Genomic DNA, 18,885 nt, shown 5'->3' with positions numbered 1-18,885 from the left:
ACATTTAAAATGACTAATGCATTACAAATACACTAAAACAGTAATACTGTGAAACATTATTACACAATTTAAACTAATTGTTAACTATTGTAACAAAGTTCTTAATCTCTTTTTCATTTGAACTTTCTTTGATGAATAGAAAGTTTAAAAGAACAGCATTTATTTGAAACAGAATGATACGCATTTACTTCTGATCAATGTAATGCATCCATGTGTTAAAAATATTAGTGTAATTTATTTTATTTAAACTTTAAACAGTAGTGTGTATGAGAAAATGTAAAACTATGACACTTATTTTTGTTAAATGTTTTTGTGTTTGTGCTTTCTTTGAAATGACTAAAAATAAGTAAAGGTTTAATATTTTGTTTTATAAAGCAAAATACATTTATTTATTAATTTAGTTAATTTTAGAGTGGCTTTAAAAATTAGAGGATTTTGTGTTCCCGCTTCATCTGCCAGTGTGTGAGGCCACTGCGCCTCTGGATACAGGACTCAACTTTCCTCCACCAGGAGAGTCTGGATAGAAACGATGGTTCGTTAGAAAAGGTAAGACATCAAATATTTCATTTTTGTTAAAGGAATAAAACATCAAAGCTATCTTTGACTTCAGAAAATTGTTCAGATGTCAGATGTATCAAAAATGTAATATGGGTGGATAAGTTAAAAGTTAAAAAAAATAGTTTTTTAGTTTAAAGAGCTTGCTTGTTTGTTTAAAGCAATTGGAGATTTTTTCTTCCAAAAAATATAACCAGGTGAAAAATCCCACAGATTTACACTGAAGGAGTGACTCTAGTCTTATCAACCTGAAAACCAGAATATCACCATATACTGCAAATCGTTTAAAAATCAGAATATCACAGAGACTTACAAGGCCGGACACTTTTGATCCTAGCAACTGCGTTAAAAATGCCCTAGCAACCACCCATAACATCCTAGCAACTGTATAGCAACATTTTTGCAACTGCGTAACAATGCCCTAGCAACCACCCACAGCAGCTGCGTAGAAACAGATTAGTAACCACCTACAACAGCCTAGAAACTGCATAGCAATGCCCTAGTAACCACCTACAACACCTTAGCAACTGCATAGCAATGCCCTACCAGCCACTCAAAACACCCTAGCAACTGCGTAAAAAACATAGCAACCACCCACAATACCACTACATTGCAAGAAAATACTAACAAATACCCACGACATCTTAGAAACTGCATAGCAACACCCTAGCAACTACTCACAACAGCCTAGACATTGCATAACACATTAGCAACGCCCTAGCAACCACCCACAACACCCTAGCAACTGCATAGAAACAACCTAGCAACCACCCACAACACCCTAGCAACTGCATAGAAACAACCTAGCAACCACCCACAATTCCCTAGCAACTATATATTAGTGTGTTATGCAATTATTTATTTTATCAAGAAAATACTATACATTAAAAAGCAGTGACTCTTTGCAAACCAAATTTCTTACATTCTATAAATGACTGAATACTTAAACCTCTTGGAACAGACTATAAACAAAATCACTGAAAACATGCATTAAAACCCCTTTTTGTGGTCTAGCAGCCAATGTTGTTAATAATGTAACTATGTAATACCTCTTTTTAAAAAAAGATGCTTTTAAAGATTGCTGATGGGAGAATGTGCAGAAAAGCACGAGTTCAGCAGGTTCTGCTGCTACATGTCCTTCTGCAGGTTTGCTCTTCTGGGAAAGGCTCTGACAGGTGTCTGATGGTATGTTTGGGAACTGTCGTTGACTCACGGCTGTGGGGCAGAATGCAGGTCATTTAGCCACTCTCTGGTATGCTGTGTCACTAACAGGAATATTTTTGGAACTTGTGGCATACGTCCCACGCTAATTGGTACTTTGAGCAGGACTTGACAATGTTTACAAGCTTCTAGTGTAATCTCATATTCCTGGTATCCTAGTTCCTGTTTGTCTTTTGTTTATATGAGGGAATGTAGTTTGTGTTTTGCTAAACCACACTGGAGGGGCTTTACAGGACTGCAGAGAATAACAAAACTGAGACGCCACAGGAAAAGCATTTTTTGCATTTAAAGTATCATGAACATTTTATTGTTTAAAATATTCCCTTTGTTTAGATCAAATTTGTTAATTGATTATATAAAGTATAGTTAATAAAAAAAATTTATTACTATTATTACTATTATGTTCAATAATATTTATACGATCATTTTTATATGACCATCAAATTTGCTCATATGCTAATTTTTTTTACATGAAGTATTATAATTGTTACCATTATTATAACAACAACGTTTTTAAAATTAATATTATTATTATAAATAATAATAATAATAATAACAACAGTATTAATAATAAAATTATTATTATTATTAGTGCTGTCAAACGATTAATCGCGATTAATCGCATTCAAAATATGTTTTTGTTTACATAATATATGCATGTGCACTATGTATATTTATTATGTATATATAAATACACACACATACAGAATATGTTTTGAAAATATTTACATTTATATATTTATATTCTTATATTTTATATTATATATAAATATATTGAAGATATAAACATAACATATTTTTCTTAAATATATATATGCATGTGTGTGTATTTATCTATACATAATAAATATACACAGTACACACACATACAGTATATTATGTAAACAAAAACCTTGTTTTTGGATGCGATTAATCGTTTGACAGCACTAATATTATACAATTATCATCATCATCACCACCACCATCATTATCATTAAATACTACTGTATTTATATTGCCACCATCATTATCATTAAATACTACTGTATTTATATTGCCACCATCATTATCATTAAATACTACTGTATTTATATTGCCACCATCATTATCATTAAATACTACTGTATTTATTATTATTATTATATAATTATAATATATTTTGTAGAAATTTTGTAGAAATAATTGAGAAAGTTTGAATACATGATCATATTTTTTGACTGTCGTCTTTTTCTGATTTCTGAAGCAAAGAGAGAAAAAACAACAAATGAGATTTCACTTTATACAGTCAACATAATGTGCTTCACTCTAGTGTACTTAAATGTGTGGCCTAGTCCTGCCAAGAGCGTGGCAGATAGGGATCGGGGCGGCTGAGGCTTTGGGCCTTGATGGGGTAGATTTGCTGTAATTACAGGCCCCAAGAGGAAACGAACAGGAAGACAATAACATGGCACTAATAAATATACACAGTACACACACATACAGTATATTATGTAAACAAAAACCTTGTTTTTGGATGCGATTAATCGTTTGACAGCACTAATATTATACAATTATCATCATCATCACCACCACCATCATTATCATTAAATACTACTGTATGATTCTATTAAATTGAATTTTTATTGTTTAAAATATGCTCTTTGTTTTGATCAAATTTGCTAATTGATATTAAGTATTATTATTATTACTATTATTATGTTCAATAATATTTATATGATCTTTTGATCATCAAATTTGCTTGTATGCTATTTTTTTATATAAAGTATTATAATTGTTACAATTATTATAACAGAAATGTTTTAATAATAATAATAAACAATAATAATTGTATTATTATTATTATTATTATTATTATATAATTATAATATAATTATCATCATCATCACCACCACCACTATTATTATTATTAAATACTGTATATTACATTTAATAATAATAATAATTAGTAGTAGTAGTAGTATATTCAATAACATTTATATATATTTTTTAATTAAAACAATTTGATGATAATTTGATGATTCTAATTTGATTTTGTAGAAATAATTGAGAAAGTTTGAATACATGATCATATTTTTTGACTGTCGTCTTTTTCTGATTTCTGAAGCAAAGAGAGAAAAAACAACAAATGAGATTTCACTTTATACAGTCAACATAATGTGCTTCATTCTAGTGTACTTAAATGTGTGGCCTAGTCCTGCCAAGAGCGTGGCAGATAGGGATCGGGGCGGCTGAGGCTTTGGGCCTTGATGGGGTAGATTTGCTGTAATTACAGGCCCCAAGAGGAAACGAACAGGAAGACAATAACATGGCACCTCTTCCGTGATCCCGGCATGGTCTCAGCATCTGCTGCTTTTATGGTGTGGACGCACACAGGGAGTCACCGCATTTATAGCCTGATGCTTTTATCGTTTCCTCGCTTGGGCCGGAGGAGATTCTCACTCCGGCTTGGGAAATCCAGATGTTCAGCTTTAATTCTCCCCCTCCTCTTTTCCATCTCGGAAAGAGTGACACAAGCTGGATCCTTCCCAGTTTCCCAGGGAAGAGTCCCACGCAGACCCCCGAACGGCATGTGAACGTCCTCACAGAATCTCAGTTCCTGTGGGAAAAATGGGAAAGTCTGTCTGGGAGCATATAATGCTGCTTAATGGCACAATTAGCGCAATTTCAGCCTCAGGATCCAAAATAAACAAGTTAGGGCCTATTTGTCTAGTTATGAATAGCAGGGCATGTTGTTTTAGCTGTCCTTGCAATGCTGCAACAAGCATCACTGTTGGTTTTTCAAAAGCCCTAACACTAAGTATTAAACTTTGCATGCAACTCAACACTGTTTGTGCTACAAACATGAATGATAGGCTACCTAAAATCAGCAACTAATCATAACACCCTAGCAACTGAAGAGCAACACGAGCTTGTTTTGGGGTTTGTCTTAACCGTATGTCTGCTGTTTCTGAGCTATATGTATTTTGTTCTACCACAGGGGTCAAGGTGAAATAAAGTAGAGACGAAAGCAAGAGAAAGGAAAATCAGTCTGCCAGATAAAGCCAATATGAACCCCATACGGAAAGACATGGAGTTACTGAGTAACAGCATGGCTACTTATGCCCATATAACAGGTAAGAGCATTCAACACTAACCACTCATTACTGTGCAGCTTAAGATATCAAGCGGTGAAAGGCAGCTGGCTAAACACTTCTGACCCCAAGAAGAAAATAACAACCCATTCCATGGACTTGAGTGTTCTGTTTGATTTGGCTTCACACGTCTGACTTCATGAGAAATGGATTAAATGTTCCCAAAGACGTTTCTCTTTTTCTTTGGGGTTTAAAATTTTTCTTTAGTGTCAAGTCAGTCTAGGAAGAAAATATCAAAATCTACTCAAAATTAAAACTAAAATGACTAGAAATCAGCATAATAGAATGATCTGTGAAGGATCATTAGAACAGATATGTTAAATTAAAATAATAATACACAATATTACTGTTTTTACTGAGCATAAAAGATCTTTCTAACTCTGAGCTTTTGAATGGTAGTGTATAGCTATAATAAATTTACTATCTACAAATGCCAAGTTCTGTCATGAAGCAGATGGTGCAGGCTGATAGGTTGTTAATGAAAACCGATGATATTCACAGCATTAAAGTGCTTGGCACAAGCTGATTGGTTCATGTTGCATATGCAGCCAATGAGCTTGCTGCTTTACATTTAAATCTCTGCTTGGCATCCACTAGAGCATTTCAAAGAGTGCTTTCTGAGTTACTCTGAAACCCTCCACCTCCCCAGCTCCACCTGTATAGATCTGCTACCGGTTATTTTATATACTATTTGTGCAGCAGCAGTTTGTCTTAAATGCTCACAGCACCATATCAGTGTATGTATTGGCAGGAGCAAATTCCTGTATTTGCTTTCCAGCAGCAGCAATAATCTACAACTACAATAAGCAACAGCAGCAGCAATACAGCAGCATAGCAGATCAACCACCAAGGCCAAATACATTAACATTGTCATGTCCATTATCATGCTAAACTCTTCAGAGAGTTGTCATGATAGAAATGTAATACTTAAGCATAGGATTGGATCAAGAGATTTTCAAGATAATAAGAAACATAAATTCATGTGCATCCAAACTTTTTTGTACACGATGCAAATTTTGAATACTGCATGCACGGAATTCCTGGATTTTCCCAAATGTGCAGTACAGAACACAGTGCATAGAATATCAAGTTCAATTCAGTATCCCAATTCAAATAGACTTCAAAATTTCAATTGATTTATAATTTAGAATCCAACTACATTGATACGTAATGTTAAATATATATACTTTTTTTTTTTGATTCCGGGATGAAATATGACAATTTTCCTTCTCTTTGAACACAGAGAACATGGAGAGCTTTGCGCTGTACTTCACGCTGGGCGTGTGTTCAGGTCTTCTGCTGGCCCTTGTCCTCCTCATATTGGGCATCGCCTGCCGACCGCGTTCAAAAACAAAAACACCCTCCTCACCAGACAAGAGACGGCTGAAAGAGTCCAGCGAGGATGAGGAGGAGGAAGACAAGGAAGAGGACCAAAGTGAGGAAGATGACGACGAGGACCTAGAAGTCCCAGTGGTCACCGTGAGTCCCTTGAGTGATCAGACCCAGTTAAATGGAACCATTAAGAGTGTGAACGTGTTTGCTTCAGCGGAGGAGCTGGAGAGAGCCAGGAGACTGGAGGAGAGAGAACGGATCGTCAGGGAGATCTGGAGGAACGGACAGCCGGATATACTCGTCACCGGCACAGGAACACTCGGACGAGTTCACTATCACTAGCGTTTTGTGTGCTGGACGCAGTTGTTTCATGCAGATATGGAATGCCACAGGACCTGTGCAACATACTTGGGTGTAAAGTTCCTTTAAAATGGGACGGATTGAGTACATTCTTAAAAATATGGCTTCCAAAGGGAGGTTTTTACAGCAATGCCATCAAAGAACCATTTTGTATTTCCCAAAGAACACTTTCAGAGATTCATTTTTTCTTAGTGTGAAGAACATTTTAAAGGTTTTTCACTGAACCACTGATGCCAATAAAGAAGCTTAATTTTTAAGAGTAGGCCTACATTTAATCCCCATAATTCTGTTTTGAAGTCGTTTTCACAAGCCCTTGCTTGTCTTTAGACAAGGGAAAAAACAGGTATAACACTAGACATTCCGTCCCCCCCACTTTTGAAATGATGGCTACGCCCCTGTTCTAAATGATCAAGTTTTGATAGATCCATTTGTTCTCTTTTGCATTTTTTATATATAAACACATTTTAGCACTTAATGTTTGTGTATATATATATATATGTATTTTTAAATAAAAATAAAATCAAAGATTTTTTTTACCTAATTCTGACACGCATGCATTATAAATGAGAAAGTAGCATTCGTGTCATGAAGACATCCCAAAGGCCCATTCACACTTATAATTAACATGGTTGAACTGGATCATCAAAGGTCAGCAGCAAAGATATCAGTTAATAAAATTGGATTAGATACATTTGTGTTATTTAACATATTTAATTATTGCAGGTTTGCGTCATATTCTGAATTTGCATTTCACGGTTTTAATTCATTTTGATGAATACTAAATCTGTTTTTTGTGAGTGGGATGAATTAATGCACATTCACATTTAGTCCATAGCGGTGCAGTTATGTCGCCTGCAGCTTTAAAACAAATGTGTAGTTTTGCGTATTTTTTTACGAATTTGGAGTCCCCTTTATATATCTATATACACAAGTGGAATTCACTGTCGTAATTACTGTGGACCTGTGCGTGCATTTGTTCCTGCCGTAAAGCAGTCCGTATAACCGTATAAGTATAACTTCTATATAATAGGCCTATGTATTTTATATATATATATATATATAAAACTTTCTTTATCGTTATTATCAAGTTAACAGTAGGCGTCCAACAAAAATAATCTAATTTGCAGTTCAAATTCACATTAGACAAGAAATAACAGGAGGCACAGAAAACATTTATGCTTTATAATGCAATATGTTTGAACCCTTTACTATTAAAAATACCATTTACTTGAATTGATTTATTTTGGCTTCAAATTCTATACTTGGCATCACAAAATGGATGTTCTTTACGAATGTGAAAATGAACAGGAACAAATTAAGAATATTAAATGCACTTTACTCACTGCTTTTCTTCTGTCACTGTAAACCAAGTGTCCAATCCTGCTTCTGGAGGGCCTCCTTCCTGCGGAGTGTTTAGCTGTAATCTTAATCACACACATCTGAACCTGCTAATCATGGTCTTCAGGATTACTAGAAATTTACAGGTTTGTGTGTTTCAGCAGGTTGGAGCTCAGCTTTGCAGGAGCAAGATTGGACACACTGAAACTTTAAAATGTGTAAAAACGCAAACCAGTCCTGCAGTACAGTACAACAAATATACATAAACTGTGAATTGAATCATGAAACAGCTCGTATCACATTGAGTAACTAGTACTACCTCTTCATAAAATCTCTAAAAGGCTCCAGCTGTTCCCTCCACCGATGTGTCTTGCAAGGCCAATGCAACTCGAAACAAAAACAAGATGACATGTACCAAACAGAGGACGGGTTTTATTTCAAATTTACCATGGAGACAGAAAACACAGAGTTAACAGATTGTAAATGTTAACAGAATGTTGAGTCACAGCATTACATTACTGTCATCACAAAGCAGGATTTCTACGCTGAAAAGAAAGCAGCTGAGTCCTCCGGTTATATCCTTACAGCACAAGTGAACAGTGCAGCGTACAGAGATCAATGGCAGAAAAACCACATGATCTAAACATGCAGCATGAACTATTTTACAATTTGTTTGATAGTTTAACACAACAATGCAATAAATGCATCATAAGCTTCGTCTTGCATGTTCTATTATTATCTACACTTTAAAATCGGATGAATGACAATCTAAAACTTATGACAATTTTTTGTTGTTGCTCAAAACAGGAAAAAAAACCTTTTAAATTACACTTCACAAAGTAAGTGGACAATTTTTTTTAGTCAGTGGCATAATTTAAGGGAAGAAAATTAACTAAATCGGATGTTAAATATAGCCGAGAGCCAATTGGTTAGGAAGAATGAATCTTTACATTTTTAACAGACAATTTTCTGGAGAAAATCGGCCCAGTACACAGTGTATTGGTCCACAAGGGATATGCGCCAATGAGACTGAACCATACACCAAAAGAGAAGAAATATAAAAGATTGCAGCATGTATAAATGAATTTACATGCACGTCCAAACAGAAAAGGGGAAATCTACTGGGAAAATTAAAAGTAAAAAAGGAATCATAAAACTACAGTTAAATCTAAGGCACAAGTGCACAGATTTATTGCACTTTTTAAATGAAAATCAATTAATTTTAGCCACCAAATGGCAGAATTTATATTTTCAATCACCCCCCACAACCCCCAAAAATGAAAGAAAAGAAAAAAACTGAAAAATAATAGCAGATGGTTTGTTGCTATAAATGACATGGCTCTACCATTTGGGGTTCTGCAGTCCAACATCTGAACACATAAAGATGCATTTTTCACCAGGGCTCTCACAGAGTTAGAGACAGTAGAGAAGAACAGACACAAATGGATACGAATTGGTCTATGGCTTGGAAGCTGTGTTTTCCCCAGACTTGTCGTCATCTTTGTGCTCTGCGCCTCCCTCTTCAATTTCTCCCTCTTCAGCATTGCCCTGGAACATGTCGTGGGTCCACTTGGGGCTGCCGCCGCTCTTGCGAACCAAGAAGGTGCCCCTGCCACGTGGGTAATTTCCTCTGCCGCGTCCCCGAGTGTCCACCCACTTCATCTCCCCTTCCTTGTCCCGGTCGTCGTGCTGCAGTTAGATGAGAGAGACGCAAATTGAAACTCTCCAACTGGCCACCATGCAGCTTATACTGTCCCAAAATTGCTCACTTAAACAGGAAGAGACTGAGTGACACCACCAGCTTTTGTTTTTAACGTGATGTTTACAGGGGCACGTGTATATGAGATCAATGTTAGCACACCTGGAAGTATTTCCGACTCTTGGGGGTGTATTCAGGGTCCCACTCCTCATCCGGGGGCCGTGAAGGGCCGCCCATATTGGGAGGGTTGTTGTTGTTGTTGTTGTTGCCTGGGTAGTTTCCCCGGTTCCATCCTCTTCCTCTCATTCTCGGCTGCAAGTAACAAATACAAGAGAAGAGCAGATAAAGAGGAAACATCAGAGACACAGAGGAACAAATTCAGGATCATTGGAACACAAATATAAAAGCACTAACGTAGACGGAATTGTGGAAACCAGTCATAAAAATAGAATTTACTGTATAATGTGGAATATCATGGAATTTAGGAAATGTTTCGACGAATAAACCATCCATCTCAATGAAAACTGCTCTGATAGTTCATTTTACCAGCATTTCACCATTTCGGTTGATAAAAATGATCGTCAGATACCCACAGAAACTCAAAAGTCTTTACTTTCAAACCCAAAACGAAAATTTTGAACTTAAAAAAAATTACTATTGAACAGTAGAACACTTCTCAAAGTAAATAACACAACTGTTGTCTGTTTTAATTTACACAGTAAACCCGAACAGTAAACCAAATTTTCATTTGATTACATAAAAAAAAAATTGTTGAAGTTGTTTACATTTATTTAATTTCCACCATTTTGATAAATTTGTATTTGAAACAAATCCAGAAGAATGAAACATTCAGAGAAAAAAAACCCCATAGGGCATTATTATTATTGCTAGAATTTAAAAAAAAAATAATAACTTAATAATAACTTAAATAATTTTAATAAATCAAATGTTTTATTAATTAAATTGGGAAGACATGCTTTTTGATTAAAACTTAAACCATTAAAACAGAATTTGTGGGAAAATAAATGGATTTCATAGGGCCCTAAACCCCAATGAGCTGCATACCTAGATTTCTTTGTATCTCTGTCACCTTGTAGCCGCTCTCTTCGAAATCCTCAAACAGGTGAGAGTGCTTCTTAAAAGCACTGGGAGACACATCGATTCGCCTGTGGAAAAACATGCAAAAAAAATAAATAAAATATATATATATATATATGATAGGAACAAGGCATCTAAACTATAATCCACAAAGCTTTCAGTGATACATGAGTGGAATACTGACCAGAATACAAATACACCTACCTGTGGATCTCAGGACTTTTCCTCGGCTTCATCTTTTCCATCTCTGCAGCTTTTCTTTGGTATATTCCAAATCGCTCACTCAGAGTCAACCCAGATGACTGGAAATGTTGAGCTACATTCAGAAGGTAGGGAAATAAGTCATTTCTTGCATGCCACCATTTTAAAATGTTCACATATTGAATTTCACAAAAAAGAGAAAGGTCCTAGGTTTGCACCCTGAGGCACCTCAAAGCACAAAGTGCAAAATTAAAATGAAGGATTACACATAACCACCAGCTTAGTCTGGAATTACCTTTAATATGATGTACTATGGTGACTATATGTTGAGCAAATAGCTCTGAAGGGCTTCTGCGAAGCTGAGCAGACTGAATATGCTGGAAGATCGATTGAAACCCCTCATGATCTTTTTTACCAGGGTGCACAAGATCCCGTGACAAACGTCTTTCTTTAGCTAATGCACCTGATGAGCTGAGGAAAAGCAGTGAGTCATAAACACATACCCAAATGTCATATTATTTTTTTTTAAAAACAGAGCAGTAAATGTGACTTCAAATTCATACCTTTCTCCATCATCAGTGAATGCCTTTATACTGAAATTAAACTGCGGGTCTTTCTTCGCTGAGGATTTAGCTGGGGGTGAGGCCTCTCTTCCAGCTGGAAACAGTGGCCTGCCTCTATTCTCTGATACTCTGGATGGCGATGGAGAGGATGGACTGATCCTACTCTTCTTCTTTTCTTTCTTCTTGGAGGCCTTTTCTTCTTTTCTAGACACATGCTTCCGACTTCGATAAAGTACCTCATCCAGTTCCTCTTCAACATCTTCATCCCATTTCCCAAAACGCTCTTCGGTTAAGTCACGCATTGTGACAAGAGGTTTGTCCTTATACTTGGATTCTTCCTCAGTCTTCCTGTCTTTCATTTCCTGGCGATACTCCTCTTCTTCTGCATCCAGAAATGGAAGTCCTTTGTCAGTCTTTGAGCCATCATAGCCAGAATCAGACGCGTTGAAAACTGCTCTCAACTTGCTGCCGCTCTTCTCGCTGTCTGCGTCGCCCAAGCTTAAAGTCTCACCCCTGCCATTATCCCTGTCTGATAAGGGCTTTTTCTTTTCTGCCAAAAACCTGAGGTGAACGATCACAAATTAATCAGGTTTTTGTTCCATCAAAAAGCAGATTGTTTTAGAAAAAATTTTACATTTTCAAACCAGCATAACCTTTAACAGCAAGATAAAAAAAGGTTACTTACAACAAACAACAGTTAATACATGCGCAAACTTATGGCTCAACTTTTCAGCAATGCAGACACGACTAACCAGGATGATTTTTTTTTTCCATACTTACATCATTAAAACTTTATCTCCTAAATTATGGGATTGCAAACAACCTCATAGCACAGGTAAATGCCCATTTGTGACATTTGAGTTTGAAATTGGTTTCCATTATAAGCTCTATTCTTCCAAGGATCTTTGTTGCTGTATAAGGACTAAACACATTTGAGAGAATGATGATTGATTAAAAACTGCCTGGAGGACAAAAGAAAGAGGGAAAACATCCAAAACCAAAAGCAAAAACATACTTTTTGAAAGCGGACGAAATGGAGGCTGATTTGTCTTCGGTCTTCAAGTCTTCCTTTGAGAAGGACCCGAAGTCAGTTGAGCTTGACGTCTTTGCCAGTGGACTTTTACTGGCAGGGCCGATGCTTCGCCACAGTGGACCACCATTGCCAGCACCTCCGGAAATGGACACTTTGATCTCTGACAGACCACCAGAAGACGCAGCTTTGCGTTTGGGGCTGGCATCGTAGTTAGTTAAGCCTTCCCACTTGCTACTGGGTTCCTCTGGGGTGCTTCCTGTAGGCTTGGAAGATTCCTTGCTGGTTCCTTTGCTTTCACTTGGTGAACCCCTTTCTTTGCGATCTTTAGAATGGAGTCGTCCAACGGTAGAGTTGCGTCGACGTGGGGATGAGGAACGGGAGGAAGAGCTGGAATGTCTGGAATGCACAGAGGATGATCTATCGGAATGGCGCGAGCGGCTCCGGCTTGCTGATCTTTTCCGTGGTGTGTGGGAACGCGAGCGCCCCCTCCTAGGGCTGTACGAGTGGTCGTACTGCTGCTGCTGCTGCTGGTGGTCTCTATGGCCGTGCCAGTTGTTGGAACGGTAACCATAGTTGCTGCCACCTCTATGATAGTTACCTCGTGGGAAGTAGCCACGCCCTCTGCCCCGGTATTGAAAGGGTCTCCGGTAGCCACGGAAACCACGGTTATACCCACGATTGTTCTGGAAATCTCTGGAAGGATAGTTCCTCTCTCTGCTGTGTGAACGGGATCTTGATCTAGAGCTAAAGGACATGAAGGATGGAAAATCAAAGTACAGAAAGAGGAATACAGGAAGATCAGAGAGAGAAAAAGAGAGAAAGAATGCAGTTATGATTCATGAACACTTGATGGCGCTACAGAATCAATATTCACACAGTTTTTGTAATGAGCAACTTCTTTCCTTGACAAAGTGTTGAATCACTTCCTGTAAATTTTTGCAACGGATGCTACTCTTACAAGCCCTTTACCACTGACTAAATGATTATGCCGCCTAAATGTATGCCTTCATCATGATCTTCTGAAATGACATATATGGAAATTTCATTTAAAAGTAACTGCAACTTAAATTCATTACCTAAATCTGGCGATGCATAAAGTTAGACATGTTTAGAGCTTAACTACAGGCGCCATGGTCCAAATTTACCAGACTAAACCACACATTTGCGAACAAGTAAATGTCTTACCGTTTGTGCTTTTTCATTGGAAAACAGGTTAAGAATAACATTTACTTGCAAGCATATCGACATGCTAAGCCACATGTAGTGGAAAGAGGTAGTCACGTCAAACAAAATGAAACCGTTCTTAGACTAACGCACACAGGACATGTAAAAAAAAAAAAAAGAAGAAAAAAAACACAAAAAGGGGTGGTCTGTCAGAAAAAAGAGAAAGGCTTAGAGGAGGAGCAACCTTCAGGAAACTATGGTATCTTATTTTAGTGCTATTTGAATATTCATTCACGCTGGGTCAAGGGTACGATAAAGCGCTCAGAAGCAGCTGTGTTTAAACTGAGCTGTGACATTATAGCAGTTTAAAATAACCAGATTTCACATTTTAAAATGCTATATCTAACTAACAGTTTGTTGTAAAGGAATTGGCTGTAATCTGTTGTATGTGTGTCTACCTGTAGCGACGCTTTCTGGACCTTGAGCGGGAGCGACTCCTGGAGTGAGATCGTGTGTAGGACCGCGATCTAGACCTGGATCTGGACCGGGACCGAGAAGCAGAATTTGGGGGCTTGGACATCTTTATATTCACAGTATCTGAAAAGGGAAATCACATAAACACAAAGCTGTCACACTCATACAGTAGTGTAGAAATGTGGAGAAATTTAAGTCCCCTAAAAATAAACAAACACAATTAAACCTTTATGACATTAAACCAGACCAAAAAAACAACAGGCCAGCTGAACAGCATGTGATTTACCTGTTTGTCATATGCAAAACCAAGATTTACCAATACTTATTATATTTATGTCATCATTTACTCACCCTCCAAATCTGCATGAATTTCTTTCTTCTGTTGAACACAACAAAATATATTTTGACTTCCATGGCATGGTTTAAAAAAAAAATGGAACGGAAAATACTTTGAAAGTCAAGTCAATGGCTACCAGCAATTGTTTGGTTACCAACATTTTTCAAAATATCTTCTTTTGTGTTCAACAGAAAAAATAAATGCATGCAGGGTTGGAACAACATGAGGGTGAGGGTGAATGATGATACAATATTAATTTTTGGGTGAACTAACCCTTTAAGTGACCAACAACTGATATGCAGAACTGACTTTGAATTGCTGTTTTGTTACTGCTTTTTTTGACTAACTGAATAATTCAACAATGAAATTATTGTAAATTCAACTGTTGTTATTTATGCCATTATATTTATTAGGGCTGTAATCAATAAAATGTATTAACCCTCATTTTGTGTTCCAGTTTGACCCGGAGAAGATTTTCTTTTTCCTGTAAATACTAGTTACTGTTATCACACTGGACTAAAACTTATTGATATTGCTCACACCGTGTATAACAACTTCCCCCCAAAACGGATCATTTTTGTACTTTGTTAAAACTTGGTCAAAATAAGCAGCCTCAATGTGACTTTGCAGTGGTGTAAAACATTTCTTACACAATACAATAAAATGTAATAAAAAAAATAAAACTGGCCATATTTAATTAAATCCTACAGGTTATGTTCATATTAATTTTTATGAGAATCTGTCCTGTTCTTTTCAAATTTAAGAAAAAAATAGGACTGTAATGACACTGTATTAATCTATAATCTAAATTATTGCATTTTTTTTGGTTTACGTCTTTGTTTTGAGCTTAATCTACTTTTTAAAAAGTTTTTTAACATCGTATCTACTATTTATAGGCCTAGCTCACAATGATTACTGTTATCCCTCCAGTAATCTACAGCAGTATTGATCATGGTCACCTGAACTAATTCCTGTTTACGGTAACTGATGCAATTCCAATACATTATTTGTCTTCAAACATACTTGCTTTCCTACCTGATAAAAATTTACGGTAAGTGTTTTTTTGTTTGTTTGTTTTTACCTTGACCCACTATGGATGAATTCTGTGTACCGTGTGGACCAGATAAATCAAACATTAACAGAAAACAACTCTGAAAGTATGCAGCAGATAACCACAAAAATGAGAACCAAACTGACCCGATGAGCCAGAAAGCAGAGGGTGAAACGGTTTCAGATTCATAAACATGCAAAACAAACACACTTCCTTATAATATTGTGCAAATTTTGCATAAGTAATTTGCAATAAAAGAATGACGCATTTAGCCACTCTATTTGCAATATACACAACATACTCTTGTTTTCATTTCTGACCAAAAGAATATATAGGCCTAGCTCGCAATGGCTTACACTGGCTGGTTGACTAAAACTCTATGAGAGGTCAAAAATCTCCAAGCGCTGCTTTTCCAGACTGTTGCATTTATCTAGTAACATGAGACGCCCAGGTTAATAGATATGCAGCATTATTCTGTAGAATAAAGATCAGGGTGTGTCCTATAGCATGAAAAAGTTGGATTTGACAGTCAAATCAGCAACAGGAACAACTGCCAAGCAATTTTCACCAAGTCCTTTGGGGTAAGAGACAGTTCAGCCCAACCAGTGCAGCTAGTTTCTAATCTATTCTGTAAACACTATGGAAAAACAAAACATTTGCATTGATCAAATCATCAGGACAGAGGACACTCGCTGGCTGTGTCTCAAAAGCTAGTGAGCTGTCTATCTAGACAGCATTTTAGACTCCAAAGATACTAGATGGATAGTTCAATAGCCAATTTACTAGGTTTAGAGACATTGAGACACCCAAAAATGCTGTCTAGGTAGGTAGCAAACCTGCCTACAGGCTCAAACTGCTGACTAGGCATTGTTTTGCTGTCTAGATAGGCAGCTCACTAGATTGAGACATTATGGAAAACGGTACTATTCTTCAGCTCTGTTCAGATGGTAAAATCTCAATGCAAAAGCCAAGAAACAGCCATTTTATGAGACGCATTCAAAAACACTTTCGTTTTCACTCTTCCATGTTAAGGGTGGAAATAAAGAAGGAGTTCAGGAAAATACAGTCACATCACAATTATAACTTCAATTTGATACGACCATCTACGATCATACACATTTAGGATTGCTTTAAAATTACAATTAATGATATTTAATAATAACAAATAATATTTAGCAACATCAACGTGTTCAGAATCCCATATACGAAACTAGCTGAACAATTACATCGGCATTTACAAGTAAAGCAACCAAATGACAAATTAAGTCGCTCTATTATGCTACCAAAATACAGAATGTTATCAAAAATGCAATTCAATCGCTGCTGTTAGCCATTATGCTAACGCTAGCCCCATTAGCTCATTTCAAACGACTTAAAACGCACAAATATAGAATACAGAATAACACGAAACAGCATTTTTAGGAGAAATATCAACAGAAAATAGCGTTATAGTGTTAAAATGTGTAAAAAATAATAATAAAATAGACTCACATGAGGGGCTAGTCTGATGTGATTAAAGCGAGCTCACTGGCTGAAGCGCTGCACGCACGCGACGGAAGAATAACCTGTATTATACGCCAAATACTGATCAATATACGTCTGATTTGAAATATACTGATCTATTTCGCACATAGAACCTATACGAGTTCAGTTATGTATGGTTGCTAAGTAATGAAACTGAACAGTGGCCATTTGGTCTCCTCAGGAAACGCAAGATGCTTCGAAGCAGCTCAGACCCAGAGCTTCCTGATCAACACATGCGCGCGCACACAGACGGTTAAACACGCCCCTTTCTGCTAGTCTTCCTCTGCTTGCTTTGATAACTGTTCTCTTTTTCTTTTCTTGAATATAAATAAATAAAAACTATGCATGTTGACTTCAAACTTGACATTTGAAGGTTTTTATAGGCCTTATAAATACAGTTTACCCGTTCCTCAGTCCCTTTAGAGTTACTCACATTTGCATACAAATACTATTTTCTCTGTCTATTTTTATTAATTAAAAAAATAGCTGCATGTCAATATAATATATGGCCATTTTTGTTTCTCTGAGCTCTGCTGCAGCATCAACACATGGTAAAACAGACACAGCGCCTCCATTTCAAACACCTGTTGAAAGCTTCTCATAGTGACAGCTGTAATCACAGGCCACGGGGCCAGTTCAGAGAAATCTGCCAAACACCAGGCACTATTTCACAGAGAGGAAACATTACAGGGAGTCAGCCTGCATGAGCCAATCTCTCTATCTCAGATGTCTGCAAAAAATACTATTATTACAGATGAGTGTTTCTGTGAGTCAGGACTTATTGGCCTTTTAAGTGTTCTTAAAATAGCTGTTTTTTAGCAAATATATATGATCATACACACACACACACATAAATGTTTTATGAATTGTGGGTCTTATTCTGCAACAGGTGTTTCCTGAGTCTGTTGTTCCAGGAAGTAGTTACGTGCTAATCTCACTTTCTCACATTTGTGAAGAAATAAGTAATAATTGAGAAACACAACTAAGGTTATTCTTACTATAGTCTTGGTGCACATGGTGTTACATTGTATGCCACTGACAATGACTTCCAATAAGGTAATCCTATAAAAAAAATGTAGAGATAAACATTCTTGTCTGGGCGGTATTAGGACAGCTGGCAGCTGCTGTCACAAAAATAGTCATCTGCGACAAGGCCAGAGAAAGTTTGTGGTGCAGATCTGCAATGTGTACATAAGAACTAAATCATCAATCATATTATATATATATATATATATATACTGAACAAAAATATAAACACAAAACTTTTGTTTTTGACCCCATTTTTCATGATCTGAACTCAAAGATCTAAGACTTTTTATATGTACACAAAAGGCCTATTTCTCTCAAATATTGTTCACAAATCTGTCTAAATCTGTGTTAGTGAGCACTTCTCCTTTGCCGAGATAATCCATCCACCTCACAGGTGTGGCATATCAAGATGCTGATTAGACAGCATGATTATTGCACAGGTGTGCCTTAGGCTGGCCACAATAAAAGACCACTCTAAAATGTGCAGTGATTCTGGGCAGCACAATGCCACAGATGTCGCAAGTTTTGAGGGAACTGCAGGAATGTCCACCAGAGCTGTTGCCCGTGAATTGAATGCTAATTTTTTGCCTTTAAATTGGTGGAATTATCTCCCACAACTATGTAAGATACAGTAAATGATGATACCTTCCCTCACTGATAAGATCTGAAGAAGTGAAAAGTCTGTGTGCTCTCTCTGAGAAAATATTTGAATCTAAAAATTTCTTATACCAACAGTTATTTTGAAGAACTTCAACACTGTTACCACAATATCAAAAGGAAAACAAAATGTATTACT

The 18,885-nt window shown here is 36.7% G+C and overlaps 2 protein-coding genes across 2 annotated transcripts; one reads left to right on the top strand and one right to left on the bottom strand.

Annotated features, from left to right (window-relative positions):
- Positions 1 to 439: 439 nt before the first annotated feature.
- LOC107551765 (protein eva-1 homolog B-like) lies at positions 440 to 6,896 on the top strand. Its single transcript, XM_016233487.1, has 3 exons — positions 440 to 546; positions 4,733 to 4,868; positions 6,130 to 6,896. The coding sequence occupies exons 2-3, from the start codon at positions 4,802 to 4,804 to the stop codon at positions 6,558 to 6,560; spliced, it is 498 nt and encodes a 165-aa protein (XP_016088973.1). The 5' UTR covers positions 440 to 546; positions 4,733 to 4,801; the 3' UTR covers positions 6,561 to 6,896.
- Positions 6,897 to 8,528: 1,632 nt separating this feature from the next.
- Positions 8,529 to 17,310, bottom strand: LOC107551756 (thyroid hormone receptor-associated protein 3-like). The gene is made up of 9 exons (XM_016233479.1): positions 17,028 to 17,310; positions 14,133 to 14,271; positions 12,493 to 13,254; positions 11,478 to 12,038; positions 11,210 to 11,385; positions 10,918 to 11,029; positions 10,681 to 10,781; positions 9,778 to 9,992; positions 8,529 to 9,605 (listed from the first exon to the last, which is right to left on the bottom strand). Exons 2-9 carry the CDS (start codon positions 14,252 to 14,254, stop codon positions 9,375 to 9,377), a joined length of 2,280 nt encoding a protein of 759 aa, XP_016088965.1. The 5' UTR covers positions 14,255 to 14,271; positions 17,028 to 17,310; the 3' UTR covers positions 8,529 to 9,374.
- Positions 17,311 to 18,885: the final 1,575 nt, after the last annotated feature.

This window comes from Sinocyclocheilus grahami, unplaced genomic scaffold (assembly GCF_001515645.1).
Source record: "Sinocyclocheilus grahami isolate Dianchi unplaced genomic scaffold, SAMN03320097.WGS_v1.1 scaffold432.1, whole genome shotgun sequence".
NCBI classification, from domain to species: Eukaryota; Metazoa; Chordata; class Actinopteri; order Cypriniformes; family Cyprinidae; genus Sinocyclocheilus; species Sinocyclocheilus grahami.
This window is presented reverse-complemented; position numbering and strand designations above follow the sequence as displayed.